Source organism: Melanerpes formicivorus, unplaced genomic scaffold (assembly GCF_026170545.1).
Source record: "Melanerpes formicivorus ecotype bairdi unplaced genomic scaffold, bMelFor1.0.p_v2 SCAF_20, whole genome shotgun sequence".
NCBI lineage: Eukaryota > Metazoa > Chordata > Aves > Piciformes > Picidae > Melanerpes > Melanerpes formicivorus.
In genome coordinates this window covers 5,862,532-5,885,389 of record NW_027142372.1, presented here as the reverse complement: position 1 = coordinate 5,885,389, position 22,858 = coordinate 5,862,532, and the positions used below count along the sequence as shown (strand labels likewise).

The following is a 22,858-nucleotide window of genomic DNA, read 5'->3' as shown; positions in this document are numbered from 1 at the left end:
CACTTCAGAACAGCCCAGAAAACCCCCAGTGTCCATGTCTGAGCATTTAGATTTGAAACACCACTTCCAGATGCACATTTTTTTAATAGAATATGGGTAGGAGACAAAGACAAGGTAGCAGAGAGAATCTGTGTGCCACCATCTTAAAAAAGAGAGGAAAAAGCACTCTGAAAATTAAAACTTAGTTTCCCTTCTCCTCCCAATGCATAAAAAGAAATCACTTGAAGCCAACTGTAATCAGCAAGAGTTAATTTAACTTCAGACAGTTCTGAAATACACCAGTAACTATTGAGGAATGGACTCCAAATAAATGCCTGAAAATACTATGTAATTGACTTATCTTGAGTAAGGGCTGTAACAAACTGCCCTTTCAAGTCTGATCTAGTAGGTAGCAGGGGGTGCCCCAGGATAGGAGAGAATCCAGCCTCGTATATTGGTATTACTACCACCAGGTTCTCTCAGGGGAGGAGGGACTGTGTGTTTAAAGCAAAACTGAGGAATAGACTTGTTCCACTTCAATTGAATTTATTTGTACTAATTCAGAAATATACAGACAAATTGATATAATCACATTCAGCAGGCAGAACCACTGTGGAAGGAAAGCATGAACAGAAGTGGACCTTCACAGAAGGTGTTGTATCGTCAAGATTTCACTTGATCTTAATCTGTCTCAACTCTAGAAATGCTACAAAGCTCCAAAATTCAGAACTATGCACAGGGAGAAGTACTAGAGTGCAAAAGATGACTAGACTAGGGTAAGTCAGTTTTACAAACCTCTGTATTAGCAACCAAAATTTTTGCTAATTCAAGGAGTATGAAAGTCCATGATCTTAAAGGGAGCTTTAGAGTGGTTTGATACCTTTGCTAGAAAGCTAGTTTTAGTAGTGTTAGTTTCTGTTTTCCTTAAGAGCCCATCCAGCTCATAAAAAGTTGTGCAGAATCTAGAACAGAAATAAAGGAAATCACAGGTTTAATAAATAATGTTATACTTTTAGCTGAGAGACTAAGAGGCTTCAAAATAAGTTAGTACTGTGAAAAAAAAAAACATTTAATGTTCAAGAATAAAATGAGGGAAAAATGGGCTTCAGCCTCCTAACTGGGCTAAAGGCAGAGTCTGACAACAGAGATTCCCTGACACTGGACACCAATAAAATCTATTTTGCATATGATACCATATCAGCTTCTCAGACTTCAGAGGGGGAAAAAAAAAGTAATCAAACTAAAACTTGCAAAATGAAGGGCTGCAGTCACAGCCAATGAGAAACACAAGTTTCATATACATATAAAACAGTGTCTGGAAATTTCTTTTCTGGACAACATGAGATCTTTTTGCAGTGACCTAAAGGTCATTAGGCTATTTTCATTTGTGGCACTTTGACCTATTTCCTTGAAAAAGTTTAACTGATTCAGCTCAGTTTAGCTCACCATAAGAAAAAGCTGCAATGGACCAACTGACTCAGGCTGCTTCTAACTACAATTCCTCTCATTTTCTAACTCCACAGTGGCTATTTTTTTTTAAGGGGAGACCAGAACAAAACACAACAAAAACCAATAAACCAAAACTATTCAACTGAGAGTTGTGCTGGATCATCAGCAGCTGTATGTTTGGGGGATTTTTTTTCACTACACAAGCAAATAATATCCTGTATCTTTTGTTCTAAATAACAAACACCCAAGGGAAGAATTGTGCCACAGTTGGAGCAGCGCTCTAAATTTCATCACATACATCAGTTGTGAACAGAGTCCAGAGATCTCATGCTTGGTGTGAGAAAACAGCAAAGTGATAAGGTGCTTTCTGGGGTAAACACACCAACAATGCTCTGCAGAATCAAAGCCTTCAGCAAGAAGTCAGCCCCGATAATATCTGTATTCTCCCATCAATATGTGCAACTAAAAACTTGTAAAAGCAAGCAAGGTAACTTTTGCTTCTAGAAATTATTTCAGTGCTACTTCCTTGAGGCCCTTCTGGAACCTTAGCACTTGCACACATAACATTTGAAGAGGACAGAACCAAACTCTCATAAAACAGAAGGGTAGGAATTATTGAGGATACTAAGTCCTTCTTCCACGGGTGTACATCCATCTCAGAGTGGTAGACCCTTGACAAAAGCTTATGCAAGCTTTGCAGGCACGCTCTGAAATCTCTTCAGCCTGTTAGCAGCAGTCACCACATGAAAGTGTTTCTGTGAACAAAACAGAACAGTCCAAGTGTCAGTGTAACACGGATAAAGCACTTTTTCTGTGGCTCACATGGATTTTTTTCTTGGTCACTTACCCCATGACCCCACACCTTGGTGGATTGCAGTGCGGGACTGCTTTGTGCTGGGGAACCACTGATCACTGCAGAACAGACTGCTGGTACTGAGAATTCCTGCAGCATTATTATGAACTGTACAGTGACACACCCTTAGACCATGTATTTTTTAAGATGCAAGTGCCGCAGTGTGCAACAGAATAACTGAAATACAGGAGGGGTAAAAGTATAAGCCTCTGGTTTAACTCCTTAGCAAGGAATTACAACTCTCCAGTGACAGGAGGAGATGGTCCTTGCTGAGTTTTCCTCATTGCCACAGGTTAACAAGATCACTCTGTTCACCTTCCAGGACTGAGTAGCTATAATCCAGTAGAATATGTCAATAGAAATTCATATAATTTCTTCATACAAAATTTAGTTCTGAAGGAGCATGGGTTATCAGAAAGGTCCTGAAGAGTTCTCTGGATGGGTTTAAGACAAATATTTCTCCCCCTGCTCAGTGAGAGACACAAAATTGCTTTATGTTGTGTGCTTACTCCACTGTGACAACAGAGTGAAGCAACTTGTCAAAGCAAAAAAAAAAAAACCTCTCTCCAATATGAGGAGAAAGAACGTTTAAAATAAACTAAGTAGCATGTGAGGTCTCTGAACTTGTACAGGAAAAAAAATAACCAACCATGTAAAACTCCTGAGCAAGAATCAGGAGGAGTGAAAATTAAAACCAAACTTGCTACAAGTAGAAGCAAAACCTCCTTAATTTACATCTGAAAATAGGCTCCCCAAACTCATTATATACAGGAAAGAAGCCTGTGGGCAAAAGTGATTACTAAAAGGAGGGAATAGCTCTGCCTGCATTGAGCTGATTTCCCCTCTGGAAGTAGACTGGCCAGACTTTTGTTTATTTACCTTCCATTTTCTGTGAGCCATGTACCTCTGCAGCAGCAACTGGGACTTCAGGCGAAGCTTGCACTTCATGGCCTTGGCAGGTAGGTTGTTTAACCACTCATGCTTCAGGCACTGTGTTGCACTCATCCGGCAGCTGCAGAAGAAATCAGTCATGTAAAACCAGCTACCCTCACTGCCATTTCCTCAGTGCCCTGTGCTCCTCAACATTACTGATAAAGAAACTTCCTTAAATGAAGGAGTGGAGATGCCTTCTAAGATGCTATTCACCCCAGGGCACAGGATCCTAACAATCTCTCCTGCACTCTCCAGGGTAAGAGGCAAGTGGCAAGATAAGCTGTTGGTGGGTCTACAGCATGTTGCCTTTTTAGGGCTTGGGTTGCATTGTTGGTTCTTTTTTCTGTTCTTTGGGGTTTTGTTGTTGGTTTGGTTTTCTTTGAAGAAGCAGCTGTAAGGTTCATCAGTTTATGTATATAAATGAGAACTTTGCCAAGAGAAGCAGTGCATACAGAAGAGCAGCACTGGTGGTGGTATCTGTCTGTCCTGACACTGCAGGCTTATTCTGTGCCTCATACCATTGTCTTACCACCCTGAACTTGGATCAAGCTAAGCATACATTATAACCTGACATTCAACAACAGGCCCAAGTGTGAGGGTCTATCCAAAAAGCTCTTAGAAAGATAGAGTAAAAGAGAGGAAATCTTGAGGTAGAGCTGTTGAGGAAAAAAATAAATTTGTCTCTCTTCAAAACTAAAGCCTAACTCCTGAGCTTTGTCTTAGCTATCACTGAGAAGATGACAAGATGACGACTCCTGCCTGCTCACACCCAATTTCAGTTATCAGCAGAGGTAGGTGCAGATCTTGCACAAGACCAGACCCACTGTTCCAGCATGGCAAAAGTGCCTCATCTGCAGGAGAGCAGAGGCTGTCCATATACCTTTTGAACACCCGGGCCAACTTCACACCTCACTGGTAACACTTTCTTGCATAGTTCTTTCATTCACAGCTGCTAGCCAGATTTTGCTAGTGTCCTTATTCCCATGGCACAGCAAAAATGGAAGACTCCAAAGCAAAGTTTACAGTCTCATAGCAAATCATCACTACATTGAGGAAAGACCCTTTGTTGTCTCCTGCTGGCAACATGCTCAAGTTCCATTTATTCTAAGCTTTTCATAAGACTCATTGTTCAAAATGTAATTAGTACTAGAACTTATTTATCTGCTTTAGGTAATGATCTGGAAGATGTTCATATTCTAAGCACTCCCTTGAATACCATCTATTTTACTGTATGCATCATTTCCTTTTTGCTTAGTTTTGTATCAGTACTTGGCAAGAGAACAACTTCTCTGCTCACCCAACCCCACAGCCATACTCTGCCATCAATATCATCCTCATTCTCTACTGCTGTTTCTTGTGTGCTATCATTTTGTATTTCAGTGCAGACAAAACTGAGAAGCCAGAGGCAGAGTTAAGTCCCAAACACTCCTTAATTTTTACCAAATGCATGCAGGCCACTTTAGAAGAGAACAAGGAACATTTTCACAGTGGCAGCTTCCATTTATCCTCTATAGCATTCAAGAGACATTTTTGCAATCTCTGTCAGGGCTTGTGAGAATATAAAGTAACAACAGAAACTGCTTTTGCTCAGAGCAAGAACACTAAATATGGGTTCCAATACAGCAAATCCTCCAAGATTTCCTCTGTCCTGGCTGTATTATGTGCTGGTATCCTCCTGATCAGACAAAAAGGTACCTTTTTTCCTTCACAAGTAGTCTGGAAATAAAATCTTTAGCTTCTTCCGATAGCTGTTCAAATGCTTCTGCATCAAAGTCCCAGCTGCAATTGACTACATAATTCATTGTCTCTGCATCAGTTTCTCCTAGGAATGGGGACAAGCCACTAAGCCTTAAAAAAACAAAACACACAACACAAAACAATGGAAGGGAGCTGAATAGCTAATATGTGCACAATGCATTTTTCCTTCTATGAATCCTCTGGTTTATAATTATTGTTAGCTTATGGAAAGGAAAGTGTCTCAGCTATGAGGGGTGGGGGGTTCCACTTTTCAGTCCCTGCCAAGCCACCAGTTTGGAGTACTAAGTGTGCAGTGTTATGCTCCAGCAGTTCACTCAGCTACCTCAGTGAGGAAGGAAAACAGATTCAGGGGGGAATCTACAGATGTATGTCAGTGCTTTCTCAGCTAGGAAATCTAGAGGAACTTGAGAGATTTCCTAAATCAAGGTTCATATCTGTAATGGGCTTGAATTACCTTTTCCCCCATTAGTTTATAAACCCAGAATTATCACTTTGGTCATTTATAACATCAGTTATTCAAGTTTTGGCTAATATACAAATTTAAATCAGTTCATAGAAACCACCTACAAAACTAGGATGTGAAATCAGCTCAACAAAAGGCAGAGACTTTGGACAGAAAAGCAGTACCTGGCTGCCACCCAAATAATCAGAGCGATATTTTAGCCCTATTTGTGGCAGCATTTTTCAAACCCATGAATAACACCCAATTCCTCTGTGCAGATGCACACCAAGTCCAAGCTACTAAAATAATGAGATGTGAAAATTAACTCAAGTCCTCAAGAATGCAATCAGAATGAAAATTCTGATGTGCTTTGGGCAACTTTTCCAAGCAAAGAAAGACCTGGCTTATTTTGCCTTGCTAAATAAGGTGGTGAGATGAATATTTACATGTTTACAAAAAGGATTATTTGCTGTTGAGAGACTTGGTACACAGTGAAGTGCCTTTGCATGAAAGGCTGGGGTTTTTAACAGAATTAATTAGGAGTCACAGTCAGATGGGGTCAGCAACCACTGCATTCCTGTTCTGTAGATATAATCCACTGATGCACTCTTGCAGTAGCCTTTGATGCCACCACCACAACCTCTCACAGGGTTACTCACAACATGTATGTGATGACGCCTACACTCCACATGTCTGTTGGGTAGGAAACAAAGTCATAGTTCACCACTTCGGGAGCCAAGAACTCTGGAGTTCCAAAGTTAACCTTCAGTTTCTCACGAGGTTTGTACCTTTACCAGAGAGAGAGATACCAGTGTTAAGAGTATGATGGAGAACATCTCACGTTTGTAAAAATCAAGGCATGGTTCTCTGAACATGGCACCTAAGCATGGCAGAGCCAGCACAGCAGACATGCAATCAGGACAGCATTAATTCTTCAAAGAAGTTGGTGAATTTTACTGTGACTTCAGGTACTAGGTCATCTTATCTAGAATATGCTTTGTCCAAGAAAGGTTGGACTAGACAGTCCTTGAACTCCCTTGCAACCCATTATTCTCTGATTCAGGTGAATACACCAAGAGCTACTCCCTTTGCCAAGGCAAAACCAGAAAGAAGACCAAATGCAATAAAACCTGCAAAGGCCTTCCCACAGAGTGATGGCAGCTTTATTCTCTGTCAGGCTCTACAGGATGCTTTCCAGCAGATGTTGCCTAACAAATAAAGAAGTTTCCATGAAAATAGGTTTGGAAAGCATTTGCTTAGTGGGAGGTACCCAGCTACAGCTTAGGTTAAAGGACTGTATAACAGATATGAGCAGAACAACTACCAAGATGAGACCATGAAGAGGATTATTTGAGCTTGGTAGCAAGTTCAACAGGGATCCCATGCAGGGAGAAAAATCATTCTGTTACATTACTTCAAAAGGGAAAGGTTACAAAACTGAACCAGTAATAACTGTATACTGATGGCAGCTGGAGTTACATCCATGTATAGATAGAACATACCATTAAAGCATTACTTTTGCATCTCTGTTCTGTGGAAGATCTTGTTTTCAAAGCTGCTTTAGTAGAAATTTTTATCTTTACCCTGCAGCAGTATATGGCTTAGTGCATTCACACAGAATTACTTCAGGGCCACCAAAATGTATTAAAAAAAACTTCTCAAGAGTTACCAAAAATATGTTCAGAGGTTTTATGGATCTTTTTTCCATTTGTTTTGTTTCAGTCTGGGGGCAAGGGGTGTTGTTTCTTGTCGACGACAGAACGGAATCAATACGAATGACCAATATGATCCAGTATTGTTCGTTTATTAAGGGAACTTCTACAGCTTATATAGGCTTGGAGAGCATCATTGGCATAGCTTCATTGGTTCCCCACGAGTGACCCCACATCATACTAGTATAAATTACTGGTTAAACCACTAATAACACACAAATTTGTTGATGCACACGTGCATCCTGTTATTCCCAGATAACTCTCTGTGTTTATAGCTACCAGTACCTTGCTTTAGTTACAGTGCTGCAGGCACAGCGCTGTTTTGCTAAACTGCTAGCTACTTCTGCACTTACATAAGCATGGCCTACCACCATGTCTAAGCTTATATTGCCAGATTGCTCCCAACACTTATTGCTCTGATTGCCACAGTTTCTTTGGCAGTGCTTTTTAAAAGCTAAATGAATTAACAGACCTCTCTTACCTCCTTGCTAATCCAAAGTCGATAATTTTGATCTGGTTTCCTGTGCGATTTACACACAGTATATTTTCAGGCTACAAAAAGAGAAGAGGGAATTTCAAGTTAAACATAGGAGAGAGATAGCAAATGTCTGAGAGAGGTTTATAGCAAAAAAGCCCAGAATTTTTTGGTATAATACTTGGCCTTTCATTTCTATTATGGGAGAGGAGGATTTAACTGGCATACTGAGTTAGTGAAAGGTCTGGATTTGGACTTGCCATGAAGTTTAGTTTCTGTTCCTGTACAACATTGTTGTATTTCACTACAAATGAAAAATACAATTTGAAACAGAAAGCCCCTTCTGTGTAAAATGGTAGAGTCGGTCTGACCAATGAAGCTTACCCCTGGTTTTACTCCTTGTCATGCATCCATGACAAATGTACATCAAATGCATCCTTTGGTTTGTTCCCAAAGGTAAAAAAGGTCTTTATTTCTCCAGTGGGAATATTCTTCAAGGTGGGGATGTGGAGGATGACAGTTGTCCAAACTTACTGCAGCTGCAGAACTGTCTACAGGTCATCTAGGTGTAATATCATTTGTGTAAGGCACTGTATAAGCAAGGCAGTTAGTATTTCTGCTCCAAAAGATCAGTTAAGAGGCCATTAAGAAAACATTGTCAGTTTACTGCAGTTCAGTTCCAGGCAGCAAAAGGTACAAACAATAAGAATGGAATAGGTATTTTAACACAATTACAAGAAGGTAGGAGGAAGTAGCTGGAAGACTTCAGGCAGTTCTAGCCAAAGGGGTGTCTGGGTGTGGTTTTTTTCACTGATGACAAAAGAGCATTGTTTAACTCCACACAAAAAATGAAAAGCTTCTGATTTAAGAATGGAAAAACCACAGAATCCTATTCCATTTCTAAGCAAGCTACCAAACAGAGATTGCCCAAAAAAAGTCAGTAATCTGTAGAGCTATTCCTTTATGACCCAAGTCTATGAGATGAGAAATTACTCTTGTACTTCTAGTCTCTGTGGTGGGCCAAACCACAGCATCACTCAAGAGCAGAAAGTATGAACTACTGACCTTCAAATCTAAATGGAGAATATAATGCTGGTGCAAGTACTGGACTCCTTCACAAATCTGTTTGGTAAACAGGATAGCATCCAACTCAGTTAGATTGCAGTTTTCATCTGTGATCCGGTCAAACAATTCACCACCATCGAGACTAAAATTTTGACCAAAAAAAAAAGAAAGTTAAAAACTCTAAAACCCCTTATTAGCTCAATTCATTTCCAAGTTGGGAATTTAGGGCCTCAATTTAGCAAGGATCCCAATAACATATGAGTAGTCTCAATGACTTGAGGAAACTTCTTTTCTGACTGAAATTAAGTCTTGATCTAAAATCAAAAGGTGAATTTGTCACTACCATCTGGGGGGATGTCATACCCAGACCCACATGACCTGGTGATCCAACGGGAACACAAGGAACTTACAGGAGTACCACAGTATCTATTATTTACTCATTAGTCTAGAGAAAAGTACATTTTCAACCTACAAAATTTACTAAGGAAACTTCTCACTAAGAGTGATTTGACATGAGCAGACAACTCATGTGCAATCACCTTTCCCAGGCTGGGAAACGACTCAAGTCTTCTTTAGAGCGCAGAATTATCATTCCCCATTTCTTCTAGCAACCTGAGAAAACCCAAACATCTGACAAAAACTGAGGGAATTTTAAACTTACTATTCCATGATCAAAGTGATATTATTTTTGGCTTCAAAAGCATCATACAGCTGGATCAGATTCACATGATTTAATTGGTTCATGACATTAATCTCATTTTTTACTTCCTCCTGAAAAAAACATCAATTAAAAAATGAGCAAAACTAGTTCCTCAAATTCCAATGCATTCAACTGCAATTGTTTGTAAACCCCTGTAACAGACACACTACAAGTCTCAGGTGCACAGAAGGTTTAGTCACAAACATGAAAAATGATAAACAGTCATATAAAAGTATGAGCTGCTACTCACTAAGATTTTACAGTATTTGATTCTGCCCAAAGACAAGTTGTGTCTTATGGGCTGATTCAGGGAAATGGTGTTAAGCTGCTTCCAATAAGGCCAGATTTAGAGTGTGCTCACTTGGGTTCACAGCAAGATAGTTACCTTTTCTTTGGCTCCTTTCACTTTTATGATCTTGGCTGCCAGGCTGAGACCAGTTGATGTTTCCGTGCACTTGTGGACTTGCCCAAAACGCCCCCTGTTGATAGCAAGGAGAAGACGGGAAACTGGCTTAGCACAGCTCACGCTTTTCATACAGCTATTCTTATAATTGATCAAAAATAGCATGGTACAAAGTGAACAGAATCAGGTGGCCAGCAGCATGAATCTCTTCTTTCTCTCAGCTTATGAAGGATTAGTTTTATCTTTCCAGCCAGTTGTTCTATGCTTACACTAAAATACTATGCCCCCTCCAGATAACTACGTTTCACTGCGGTATGATGACCTGACGATATTCTTTTTTGGTTCTGTAACTGTACCCGCTTGCTGTCCTTCAGTAATGTGCTAGTGGGTATATTAGCAAGGATATTTCTGTCCTGATCTCATAACTTTTTAAATGACTACAAGACTAGTAACCATAGCCACACCACAGACTGCATTTCTTGCGTGCTGTAAATTCTTCCCCATGTCACCCAGACACGTTAATGCCCCTCGGGATGATTTCTAAACACCATCTTCTCTGCTATTGCATCATGTTGCTTATACTTTTTAATCCATATTTGTACTTGGATCAACCTCTAAATCAAACCTTCTTGTCAGATAAGACAGATGAATACAAAGGCTGAAGCAGCTGCAGACTTCCTATAAGCAAAAACTAAGCTTAAGGTCAAAACAATTATAAACTTCTCTCAGCTTTCTTTAACGTGCAGTTCAGCACGGAAAAAAGATTTTGGGAGCTGCCTGACCTAATCAACTTGCTAACTTCAAATGCTCTGAACCTGTCTACTGGAAGGGTACAGGTTTTCTCATGACACCAGCTGTGGCCAGGATTATTATATCAAATGCTAAAACCAGTCATCCAAGATCACAGCCAGGTATCTGAAAACACATCAGGGGCAGAAACCAGTCACCTATAGGACACCCCACACACAGCCCCCAAAAAATCAACAGAAGGTTGCTATAAGGAGTCCAGCAGCTATGATAGCCAAAAAGGTGTCAAGGATGAACCTGCTTACTCTAGCTGCAGTGTGCTTGTATGTTCCTCACCCATGCACACCTTGGGGCCATCTGAAGACAACAGCTCTAGCTCTCCAGCTAACTGCATTTCTGCATGTCTTAGCTACCAACAGCAATACAGCATTAGGAACAGGGATACTTACCCTCCCAGTACCTCATGATGGCACACTGAGTAGCATGTAGTCACCTCAGTTTGCTTGACACTCACTATGCGATGCTCAAAAGGAGCTGGAGGAGAAGGGCTGTCATCTGAAGAGAAGACAAGCTGGTCATGGAGCTGTTTCTACACACATCACTGCACTAGATTAATCTCCCTTGCACCAATGACTTCACCAGGATGTGCACACCACCTTGCTGTGTTTGCTAAGTGTAATGAAAAGTATTAACTGGTTTCTCAAGTCCCAGTATCCACAGCTCCACAAAACCGTACTCTTGCACCACCTTTGCTGTCACTGTTCCTGCAGGAATAAACTCCGTTTCTCAGACAGGCATTGCTGGCTGCAAGTCACTTCTGTGGCATTAGGGCTCTACAGCAAAACCACTGGAGGCTGACACAAACACAGGCAAGCCAGCCTCCATCAGAACTGTAGTATGAAGTGCACTGCCCTCTCTCCCATGTTTTTGCATTGTGTTCTTCAACCACGCCATCGTTCGTTCTTCTACTGGAATTCAGACAAGCGCTGAAGTATCTGGGTAAGATTAAGCATGCGATTCCTTCACTATTTTTAGAGCGGCATGCAAGTAAAATAACTGTTGCATTTGCAGCCAACCTAAGAAGAGAGGTGCTGAAAATATCCAAAACCTCCCTGTATTTCAAGTGAGGGACTTTTACTGTTAATACCCTTTTATGGATGAGACCCAAAACTGAGAACAGGATCCTAGCCCCTGAATCTAAACCCTGGGTTTTTAACAGAGTAAACCCACTGGATGTCTGAAAATAAAATTACACCCTATTTCCTTTCAATTGTTACTTGACAGCTGGAAAGACCAGCACAAATATACAGCAGTGGGTTTATCGTTATTGGTAAAATCAGGAAGTTTCTCCTAGAGCAAGGTTTTTGGAGACAAGTACAAATTAAAGCTGGAAACATCACAACTATTACATTTAACCAATTTGTGGAAAGTTAGATCAGTTAATCATGATACACTTAATGTTCATGCTTTTCTAGGGTAAGGTTTCCATAAAATATCTTCTGGTATTCCTCAAAGCATTTTAAAATTTAATCTCCAGCTATCTTGACCTGAATTTTAACATATATTCAGCTCCTCTTCAGCCACAGCTGAGGAAGCCAGATCCAGCTCAGGACACCTATTTATGCATGTACATTCTGGGACACACACATATTTATACTGCCAGGAGACAGTACTCCCTGAAACAATGCAATCAAGTGTTCAAGCAGGAACCAAGAAGAGATCTATGGCAAATAACATGACAAAGACAACCGGCAAGATAATCTTCCTGCAATAGTTTGGGGTTCTCTTGATCTCCAGTCTATAGCTGCTGAAGTATAGGTGGTTTGTATACCCTACCTTAAGGAATAAATGCTTAATCTAAAGAAAATGGATTTGTCCAAAATTACACATACTTCTGATAGCACATGCTTCATCCAATGTCATTTTAAAGGAATCCTTCTTTCCCAAAACATGCTTTAAAAGGAAAATTACTATTAAAAGAATTTGTACAAATGTTAATTCACCTGTTGCTTAAGTAGTCAGAGATACCCATGGCAAAATGTTCTTGAACTGTAAGACACAGGTCATCTACTGAGCACTGCTCCAGCTATTATCACATACAGAGAGTTTCCCAAAGAAACCGAGGGCAACTTACCGATTATCATCTCATCCTGTGTGGGAAGCTCTTCCCTAACTCCCAATGACTTTGGCTCCTCTGGCGCCACTCTTGTACACTGATGAACGTCATTTGCCCTTCTCCCTGGAGATGCAGATTCAGATTCTCTCCTCTCAGAGCTGGTATCTGTTAGGGATTCTTTTGCTTTTTCTGCTTCTGGCTGGATTTTCACTTTTGCCCCCACATTTTTCATAGGCTCCTTTGCTAAGGTATTCTTCGAGGTCGTGGGTTCGCATTTTAATTCTGGTTGCTCTTCATCCTTTTTAGCTGATTGGAGTTTGCTCAGTAACAGCTGTTGCTTCCCTGTTTGAGGTGCAAGTTCATCATGTTTACTGTCCCCTTCAACTTCTTGATTTGGCTCAGTGTTTTTTGTACTCTGTTTAACTTCTAATTTGTCAGGAAGCTGTTCAACTTCTGCTGGTGTGGAGGATGAGGATTTTACTTTGGGACTTTTACCTCTGATATCATTTAAGTTTCCTTCCCTGGTCACTCCAATCTTTCCTTTCTTTTCAGTCATACGTACATTGATGGATATTCTGTAGAGCAAACAGTTGACATTTTATGCACAAGACTAACCTTGCTGCTGTTAACTTTATGGAGGACAGAAAATCTGTAAGTTTCCAAAGTAAAGAATCTTTGAGCTACAGTAGTAGAGAAATCTAACCAGACCTACCCTCTTAGGAAATCCTCTTAAGAAATACTCACTGTACTAAAGGAAAAGCACCAGAAAGTATGCTGATGCTTTTTCCATGTCCTCACCTGCATATGTGCCTGCCTTCTGCTGAACACAAAATGTCTTACACTACAAAGTGTCAATTCCACATTTGAAATCTTACTCACTTTTTGCAAGTATTACAGTTGGTCTAATAAAACACCATTCATCAGGGCAGAGTGATTACTTTCACAAATTACAGGCTGATTATCTGAATGGCTGACTGCTAATACAGCTCTACAATTCCTGAGCTTTGCATCCATCCCAGTCCTCTTCCAGCTGGCTGACTTGCACACTCAAACATCTGTGTTTGTCCTCTAATGGGATAGCAGAAAGCTGTGGAAGTGCTAAGAATTTAACTTCAAAAGCTTTCCACTCCAATACTGTTTTCCTTGGCATTCTAATAACTAGAAAAGTTTAATAACTCTTTTCCTCTTCTGTTGCCTAAAAAGAATAGGAGTTAAAATAATCCTCTGTGCTCCTAAAATCCATCTAAGATCCTCGTGTGGTGATTTTTTGAGTCAGTTGTTACTGCTCCAACTGTCATAAGCACAAAGATTTCAGTAAGGCTTAACAAACTTGTACAGCATATTTTATACAACAGCAAACAATTTCTTGTGTCTAGGAGAGAATGTACCTCACTTTTGCAAAAGTTAATGCCTCTTTCAGTAAAGCAACCTTATCACAAAAGATAGCATAATAAGAAAAAAATCTTTCTGCTTTTGCATAACAAGAGTCTGAAATTTCTCATTGTGGGCCCAGCTGAACTTCAGGAGGTTCAACAAGGCCAAGTGCAACGTCCTGCACCTGGATTGGCACAATTAGCAGTACAGGCTAGAGGATGCAGTGATAGGAAACAGACATGTGGAAAAAGACTTGGTGGTACTGGTAGATGAAAAACAGGACATGAGCAGACAGTGTGCACTTGCAGCCCAGAAGACAAATCACATCCTGGATTGCATCAAAAGAAGCGTGGTCAACAGACAGAGTAACTTTGCCACTCTGCTCTGGTGAGACCTCACCTAGAATACGGTCTCTGGGACCCTCAACAGAAGAAGGACATGGACCTGATGGAGCAGGTCCAGGGGAGGGCCACAACAGTGGTCAGAGCACTGGAGCACCTCTCCTACAATGACAGGCCAAAGAAGTTGGAGCTGTTCAGAGAGCTCCAAAGAGACCTTATAGTGGCCTTCCAGTACCTAAAGCAGGCCTACAGGAAAGCTGGGGAAGAAGTGTTTACAAAGGCCTGTAGCGATGGAACAAGGGGCAATGGTTTTAAACTAGAGAAGGGACACCAGGAAGAAGTTTCAAGTTCTTTACTGTGAGGGTAGTAGAACACTGGAACAGGTTGCCCAGGGTGGTGGTGGAGGCCCCATCCCCAGACACATGCAAGATCAGGCTTGATGGGGTCCAAGCAACCTGATCTAGTCCTTGTTTTCTGAAAGGGGGTTAGACTAGATCACCTCTAGAGGTCCCATCCAACCCAGTGCATTCTGTGATTGTATGATTTTCAGCACATTTAACATCCTGGCATTGTGCTATAGATCTAAGTGGTACCAGACTGAGCTAACTGAGCAGCTGAACACAGCTCTGAGCAAACACTTCTACTACTATCTCTAGACAAGCCTGAACTTGGCAGGACTCTTGGGCATTTCTCCAAGCAGGGGAACACAAAGTCCTTTTGATGTTTCTGCGTGGGCTTAGCAACTTCATTAAAAGTTGTATTCATTTTAGAGGGGCATTTACCACCCTCATGTGACTTCACACACAAAAGCATAATAGGTACCCTGTGCAAGAAGGCTACAGCTTCCCCTAAGGCTTCCTCTAGGTTCTGCCTTCCAGTTACCTGTTGGCCTCCCTCCTCTCCAAACCACTCTTTGGGGCTCTCAGTATCTGTCCAAACCCATCAGAAGATGCTGCCTATCTTCCAAGGTCACTACTTGGCACATCATGAACAACTACCAGTAACTTCCAAGGGGTAAACAGCAACTGTTCCTTTCGTGTTTCACAAGGACCTTGGACAGGCAGAGCCTCCATGGCAGCACTCCAGCAGGGAGCTGGGACAGACTCACTCCAGCTTTTGAAGCACAGACCACAGCTCAGTCTGAGCCTAGATCCCACAGGGAAAATACAGGGACAACTCTCTGGATTTAGTGATACTACAGCAACCAGTATGGGAGTAAAAATATCACAAACCCACAGAATGTTAGGGGTTGGAATTGACCTCCAAAGATCAAGTTCAACTCCCCTGTCAAAGCAGGATTAGCTAGGGCAGGCTGCACAGGAACGTGTCCAGGCAGGTTTTGAAAGCCTCCAGAGAAGGAGACTCTGCAGTCTCTTTGAGCAGTCTGTTCCAGTGCTTCACCACCCCCACTCTCCTTGTGCCGAGGTGGAACTTCCTGTGTTCTAGCTTCAGCTTGTACTGTTGTTCCTTGTCTTACCACTGGGCACCACCAAAAAAAGACTGGCACCTTTATCTTGACACCCTCCCCTCAGATATTTATAGACTTTGATAAGATCCCCTGTCAGCCTTCTCTTCTCAAGGCCAAACAGCACCAGTTCTCTCAGTCTATACAAATGTCTACAAACTGTATACAAATCTGTTCCTGAATGTTTGGAAAAAGGCTACAGTAGTCAAAGCTGCTTGTCTCATACTACATCCTTTCACTGAGAGTCAGGAGAAAAGTATCCCAGGGTGCCAGCCTTTGCAATGAACCTTTTGCCTTGTGAAGCCAACATGCTGAGATCAGCAGAACTTCCTTTTATTTTGCTAACTTATTCTTAATTCACTCTTTTTCCAAATAAAAAGCCTCATATATACCTAGCCCCCTGACTCCTTGGCTTCAGAGAAATGTACACAAGGTCTTTGCCGCTTGGAGTTTTTGCCTGTCCCTTGGATCATGCCTTAGCAGGAGCTAACTCCTTTAACAACCTTTGCTTTTCCTTTTTTCCTTCAAACCCAGGAAACAGTTTCAGATCACAAAAAGCTACCAACAAGGCCATTACCTGGTATGCATCATTTCACACCCTGTGTCAGATATAGCCCGGGATGTAGAGGGCACAGCTTCCTGGGATGCCACACTTAACGACTGAGGTTTGTTTTCATTCTCCCCAAGTTTCTGATGAACAAGCTGCCTGTGGCAGTCATCTAGGTGTGGGGCTCTGTCCATATCGTGCACTTCAGCAGGAACATTTTGGTTGCCTACATGATCTTGATTTACAGAGGGAAGACCGTTATGTTGATCCAAAGCTTTGACACCAGTGTCCTTTTGTTGTTGACAGTTCTCGGAGCTGTGTGTTTTGCCAGCGCCTTCTACTACTTGTTGCTGCACTGTCCTCTCTTTATCTTGGGGTTTGGAGTCAGCTTTGTGAGCTACAGCACTCGAAGCATTCACCTCCTCACATGCTCCCTTGTTTTCATCCAGCCTTTTCCTGCTTTCTGTCTCTGAACAAAACAAGCCATTAATAAACTATCTTTGACAACAGGGACAGGAAAAAATTAACATGCCATTCAAAGTAACCTATGTGGGCATGTATGTCTGGAAATGTAGCAAGAAACCCCCATAAAGTTATAAAATCCTTACAGCAGCAGGCTTGAGACAGCCATTTTTGATGCCCATAGCTTACCAGAGGTTTAATTGTCTCCAGGCTTGCCAGCAGCAGCATTACAGATTGAACCTGCATTTCCACAAAACAAACAAAGAACTGCAAGGCTCAAGCTCACTGCATCCAAAAATCTGAAATTACTCTGTGAGCCAATAGAGCAGGTCCTTCAGGCACTGCAGACCCATCCAGGCTTTTCCTGAATCTGATCCACCTTCTACCTGATTGGAAGGACAGAGGTGCACAAAGCAAGACACCAACAAACATACCACTTTGAAACACTGTGTCTTGCATTTTTCACAGAAGGACAAGAAAGTTCCTCAGCACCTTCTCATACTAACAGTGGTGAATATTAACAGTGACAATTTCTAGGGCACCTTCTTTCAGGATTCAACACGCACAAGTCACTGGCAATCAGCGTCAGTTCACAACCCTCTGTAGCTTTGAGTTAGAACTGTAACCATCTGCTTCATTTTTGTCACTTCCTAAAGGATGAAGTTAAAAAGGGGACTGCTTGTATTTAAAGGATTCCCTAATAATTTGTGAAGACAATGGGATGACAAGGCCTGCTCAACATCATGCTCACATTGCTGCAACTCCACAGGCATTAATAATGGATGCAAACAGGCAATGCTCTGGCAGATGCATCCTAAATAGGAATCTAGTCCAGACAGGGCAATGAAACTTTCTGATAAAAAAAAAAAAGATTAAAAAACAATCCCAATGTCAACATAGCCCTTTTTCAGAAAGGGCAAGGAGGGAGGGCTCTTTCAGATGTGTTGAGGGAAAATAATCTATTCAGTTTGCTATATATTTCCACCACCTTCATAGTGCCCAAACAAGGACTGCTCTCCTAATGCAGCTCACTAATTCCCAAGGGATAAAAAAAAAAAAAGAACAGAAGAACCACCACCAAACTGTGCAGACAAACAAAGCTGCAGCTTACAGTTTCTTGATCATCTGACATTTTGTGGGGTTTTATCTGGGGAGACAGATGACCTTAGAGAGGAGATGAAAACTCTATTTTCCCTGTACTAGTGGACAAAGTTACTCAGTTACATTTGAGTTATTCAGGTAGTAGGAAACAGCAAGCTATTAATTTCCAGTTTGTCTGCAGCACATTCTAGAGCTAGAGCTTGCAGCATGCCTAGAGTGATACATACCTTCCAGAGACTTCTTGCTTTCAGTCTGAGTTCCTCTGTTACTAAGCACATGCTTAGGTTTTGCACCACTCTCCTCGGGCTTATCTTTGGCCTAAAAATGACATAAGAACACACACAAAAAATAACAATTATGTCCAAGAACACTTATTTCTCCCTAGATTTCTCCAACTGTGTAGATATTCAGACTGTAAGATGGATACTAACACCTCTGATCCTCTGAATCTTTAATTAATGCTGTATTTACTCCCTTCCTGCAATCTCTTCCTGCTTTTGCAGACAGGCATACTTCTAAAACAGGGTGACACAGCACTATACATTAGCTCACTGCTTTCCAACATTTTGCCTGGCAGAGGTCTTGCCTCCTGCCATCTTTACTCAAATTGATTAGGAACTATGACATATGACACATGAGAGACATAAGAAATGAGACTATTTCTATTGCTTTTTAGTCGGTGACCAAAAACAATGTCTGAGGACACTGTTAATACATTTGTCTCAAGGCATCTAAAAATTCATCATTTGAGCTATGATAGAGGTGAGAGCCTTGTGGTAACTCCTAAGTACTTGGCATTACATGTCAGCTTTGGCACATTAAAAAAAAGGGATCTATTGTCTTTCAGAAGCAGCTTTCTGGTTTAAAGATAATTTCTTCTTCCAATTAAGAAAACACAGAGGAGAGAGAATTTGTAATATCAACAGTAAACACTTCACACTGAAATATGTAGAAATCAAATTAAAGCTGACTAACTAACATTTAGCAAAAAGGATTGTACAAAACCAGGAAAAGGCAAAACATTAGTGTGTAGATAAAATCTAGTGACGAGCAGCCTCCTAACCTTATCTGCATAGGCAAATAAGCAATATGTACAATATTTCTGCAGAGAACTCGTGATTACAGGATTGCTGCAAACCAGACCCTTCACCCGTTAGTAAAAGTGGTTAAGGATTTCATGCTCCCGTCTCACAGATTACATAGAGACACTCCCCTACCCTCTTCCCTAAAAACAACACAACCAAACAGTAAAAATATTTTAAAAATCATTACCATTTTTATTATAGCTCTAAGCAAACCTGCAACAACGATCAGGGGGCACATTATTCCTGCAAAATCCTAGATTGCAAAGAAAGCCTTGGATAAGTGATGGTTTAATGCTGGTGGGGTTTCTGCCTGCTGGTTTTGCTGGCTTGTTTGGGGGTTTTTTGAGTTAGAGGTTTGGGTCCTATGAAGCTCAATTCATAGCCTTTTATTAATGTGACTCTGACCCCACAGTACTTATTCCATAAGCATTCCCATGGCATCCCTGGTATGCTGTCACACCATCAACCAACAGCTTCACGCAGAAATGAAAACAGGACCTCCCCACTCCCATCCCCATACTGTGTAACCTTGCACTAAGCCAGCTCCATGATAAGCAGCATGCCATTGCAAAACAGCAAAGGCTGGAAAAAAGCACGTAGGAAGTTCTTTCTGTGTGCAACTCCTGTACAACTGTGGAGTTCTTCAGACATGTCTATACTGCTATCACAAAACAGGCTGCAAAACCAAGACCTAAGATAGCACATGGCTCAGCACAAGCAAATGTGCTTTTAAATTACTTCTTGCTTTGCTCCACAGTTCTCCAGCTAGGTCACACACAATCTACCTCACTAATACAAGTTTAGTTCAGATATCAATCAGCAGCTTGTGGTCAAAATATAGATATGCCTTAAGGTCTTAGAACTGACCTTATGCTCCAATTAAAAAAAACTGTTCATGACCCAGACAAAAAAGAACGATGGTCATATTGCAAAATGTGAGTTAGCAAGTTAGCTATAGAACTCCACTTCTCCCATAAATACTGCCTGTTCTACAACCAAGGTAGCAGTTACAGCCTGGGACACAGACCTCCACCCCATCTTAGTCCTTCACATCACCAATAGCAAGACATTTTGCTTCTCAGTCTCTGCCTATCCATATTACTTGGACAATGTTCTGATCTCCTTCAATCTCTTTTTGTGAGCACTACTGTGGAGCCAGTGCATAGTGGCTAGCTGACATCAAATCCCAACAGTTTGCTAGGAGTCCACATGAAATATTCCTCCAGTATCCCTCACATCACCACTTGTTATTTGCATCCCTCCTTACCACTCTTTTCACTCATAAAATGACAATCAGGAAATTAGTTTATCATCTTGACATCGATCTCCATCTGGCCATCATCAGTTCAAGGTGTAAATCCTGCAAGTAGATGTCTCCTGGCACTTCGCAGTGACTGCAGCAGTAACTTGAAGCAATGCAGCTTTAATCAAAAGGTATCAAGCTTTGCTGTTTCTCCAGAAATCTACAGAACTTATATTGGAACTGCAAGCCAGTACAAGCTTCATCTCTATGCAGATAATTCATTGTTCTCAATATAATGGAAACTCTTTATAAATTCATCTAGCTCACTTATCCTCTGGCACTGAGGACAGAAGACCAGGAGAGCACTCAGAAAGCCTGAAACGGTATGCTAGCATCTAGCATGGTCCTCTGCTTGTAAAAGTAGCTTCCACCAAAACATTGTGCAGTTTTGGTGAAAATAATTTGGATTAAGAAATAAACAGATACTTGCATTTAAGCTAAGTTCTACTTACTGCAATCACACCTTTAAATACAAAGTGATTTTTTGGAATAAACATACATATTTCAACTCTTCCAGTTTCCCCCCACCTTCGTCCCTACCACAGTAGGGCAGAAACCACAGTGAAACCTGAATGCTCCCACTAGCCAAAACTAATTTCAGATGTCTGTAGCTTTTACAAAAGGTTAAAGGATAAGGTGTTGGAATCAACCATGTACTCATTTTACCTGTTCACCTCTCAATTTCCTCATTTAAAAAAAAAACAACTAAGAAAGTGATGTCTATGAACTTGCAAACCCAAACACTATTTGATGTGAGGAGTGAACACAGTTGAGTCGGTAAAGTCACTGTTCCATCAAGAAGATGTATCTAAGACAACCTAGATATCTACAGACATATACATCTGCTCAAAAATATGACCATAAGGCAGTAGGGGTTTTATAATGGGCATTGTGTTCAGGATTCACAATCAAGAAAACAAATGCTTCTTCCAACAAAAGATGCATCCAGTATGTTGCTCATACTTTCAACCACGGCATCAATTCAGTCACTAATTTGAATGACATTGCTGATCTTAGCGCACTGGCAAAAGCTGAATTTTCCTTTACAAGAACAAATCATTCCTCATACTTGTTACAGAATTGCTTGGCACACCTCAGGAACCTCAGACATAAGACTGCAGAGCAAATTTTGAGTTTTGGTCTCCACCTGAGAAGCCTTGCAATTCAAATGTCACAGCAGTAACCTGTAAGAGCAATACTGAAAGGAAAACCTGAATTACACATAATTCAAGAAATCAGTAGAAGAGCCAAAAGGTCTGCTAGGTCATAAAGCAAGAGATGAAGAGTAGTAAACCAAAACCAACCTCAACAAGGATTTCCAGAAGACTTCCCTTCTTCCATGGCACAATGCCTTTGAGAATAAAATCCACTACTTTAGAATTTTTTAATACTTCTCCCACAAATGTAATAACATTATCCAGTGTATCAACCCTTTTCTCTATCTTTGCCAGCCTCTCCTTATGCTTCGAGGCATCTAGCTGGGCAGCCTTCATCAATTTCAACACTTCTGAGCATATGCTCTGGATATCAGTCTGGTGAGTACTGTCCGAAACCTTTAGGCCTTTTATCATTGCATCTGTCTCATCAGGAGCTGCTCGGGACACTGTTAGCTTGTTAATGCCTTTTTCTACATCATCAATGCCTTTGTTAACTCGCTGCAGTTTGCCTGTCAGATCTTCTTGGAAATGCAACAGTTTGTCCATCTTTTCGTTCAAGAGATACAGTTTTTTGTCCATCATACTTAAACTGCTCACTTTTGCAGACTGTAACTTTGTCAGGGCATTTCCTTCTGCAAGGTCCAAGCTACCCAGAGACATTCTGTGCAGGCAGGAGGATGGATGTCAGAGAGATTAGGCTGGCTTTTCATTAATCATAAATTAGAAAGTAAGGGTCTGAAAGTTCATCTTCAGCGATTCCTACACCAGACAACCTCACTTACTGGAGTCGTTAGAGCATATCATGAGAGTGCTACTGCACAAAAGATTTATTTCTGTGTTATCTATTTCTTACTGTGTGCTTTCAATGATGGAGGTAATTTGGCACCAGACTATATTTTCTTGGGCCTCCTTGACGTCACAAAACCATTTAAAATTCTTTGTCAAGTGGCTGTTGATAGGCAAGCATCTTATCAATTGCCAATGCCTGAGCAGACCTCTGGAGAGAGAGGGATCATATTTATGAACAGTTTAATCTCTGTGATAATGAAAAGAACTTGTTTGAGCATTTCTCTTCATTAAGTCAGAAAAACATAGAAGTAAATTTGATGGCCTTGTGCTAAGGCTTAGAAGAACTCAGCTTTGCAGCACGGAGGCAGAGTACCCAGCATAGACACAGAGTGTGCTCTTTAGGTTGGCTGGCACTTGGATTTAAAAATAGAGTACAATGACAAGGATCTGATATACATATCTAGCACCAGCATGTCTTTGTCAACTGAACTTCTAAAATTAAATCCTTCTCCCAGGCTATGAAACTTAATTGAGTCAAACAAAACAAACATCAAAACGCAGCAAAACCAGAAAGTATCTTCATGAAGGCACAGCAGAATAAA

General features: G+C 41.0%; 1 protein-coding gene across 4 annotated transcripts in view; it reads right to left on the bottom strand.

Annotated features, from left to right (window-relative positions):
- Nucleotides 1–288: 288 nt before the first annotated feature.
- Nucleotides 289–22,858, bottom strand: part of MYLK3 (myosin light chain kinase 3) — a 35,610-nt gene continuing 13,040 nt past the window's right edge. Inside the window, exons 1-13 of one of the 4 annotated variants that reach the window (XM_068150589.1) lie at nt 21,615–22,274; nt 18,150–18,240; nt 16,390–16,828; nt 12,651–13,207; nt 10,966–11,071; nt 9,752–9,845; nt 9,328–9,437; nt 8,667–8,808; nt 7,608–7,678; nt 6,074–6,202; nt 4,910–5,062; nt 3,161–3,293; nt 289–2,183 (exon numbers count right to left, since the gene is read on the bottom strand). In XM_068150589.1, coding sequence (XP_068006690.1) covers nt 2,112–2,183; nt 3,161–3,293; nt 4,910–5,062; nt 6,074–6,202; nt 7,608–7,678; nt 8,667–8,808; nt 9,328–9,437; nt 9,752–9,845; nt 10,966–11,071; nt 12,651–13,207; nt 16,390–16,828; nt 18,150–18,240; nt 21,615–22,127 — 2,610 coding nt within the window. In that variant the 5' untranslated portion in view covers nt 22,128–22,274 and the 3' untranslated portion in view covers nt 289–2,111. Of the gene's footprint in view, nt 2,184–3,160; nt 3,294–4,909; nt 5,063–6,073; nt 6,203–7,607; nt 7,679–8,666; nt 8,809–9,327; nt 9,438–9,751; nt 9,846–10,965; nt 11,072–12,650; nt 13,208–16,389; nt 16,829–18,149; nt 18,241–19,194; nt 19,394–21,614; nt 22,275–22,858 lie in introns of those variants that run through there. The other 3 variants (XM_068150591.1, XM_068150590.1, XM_068150592.1) reach the window with 3 other exon arrangements.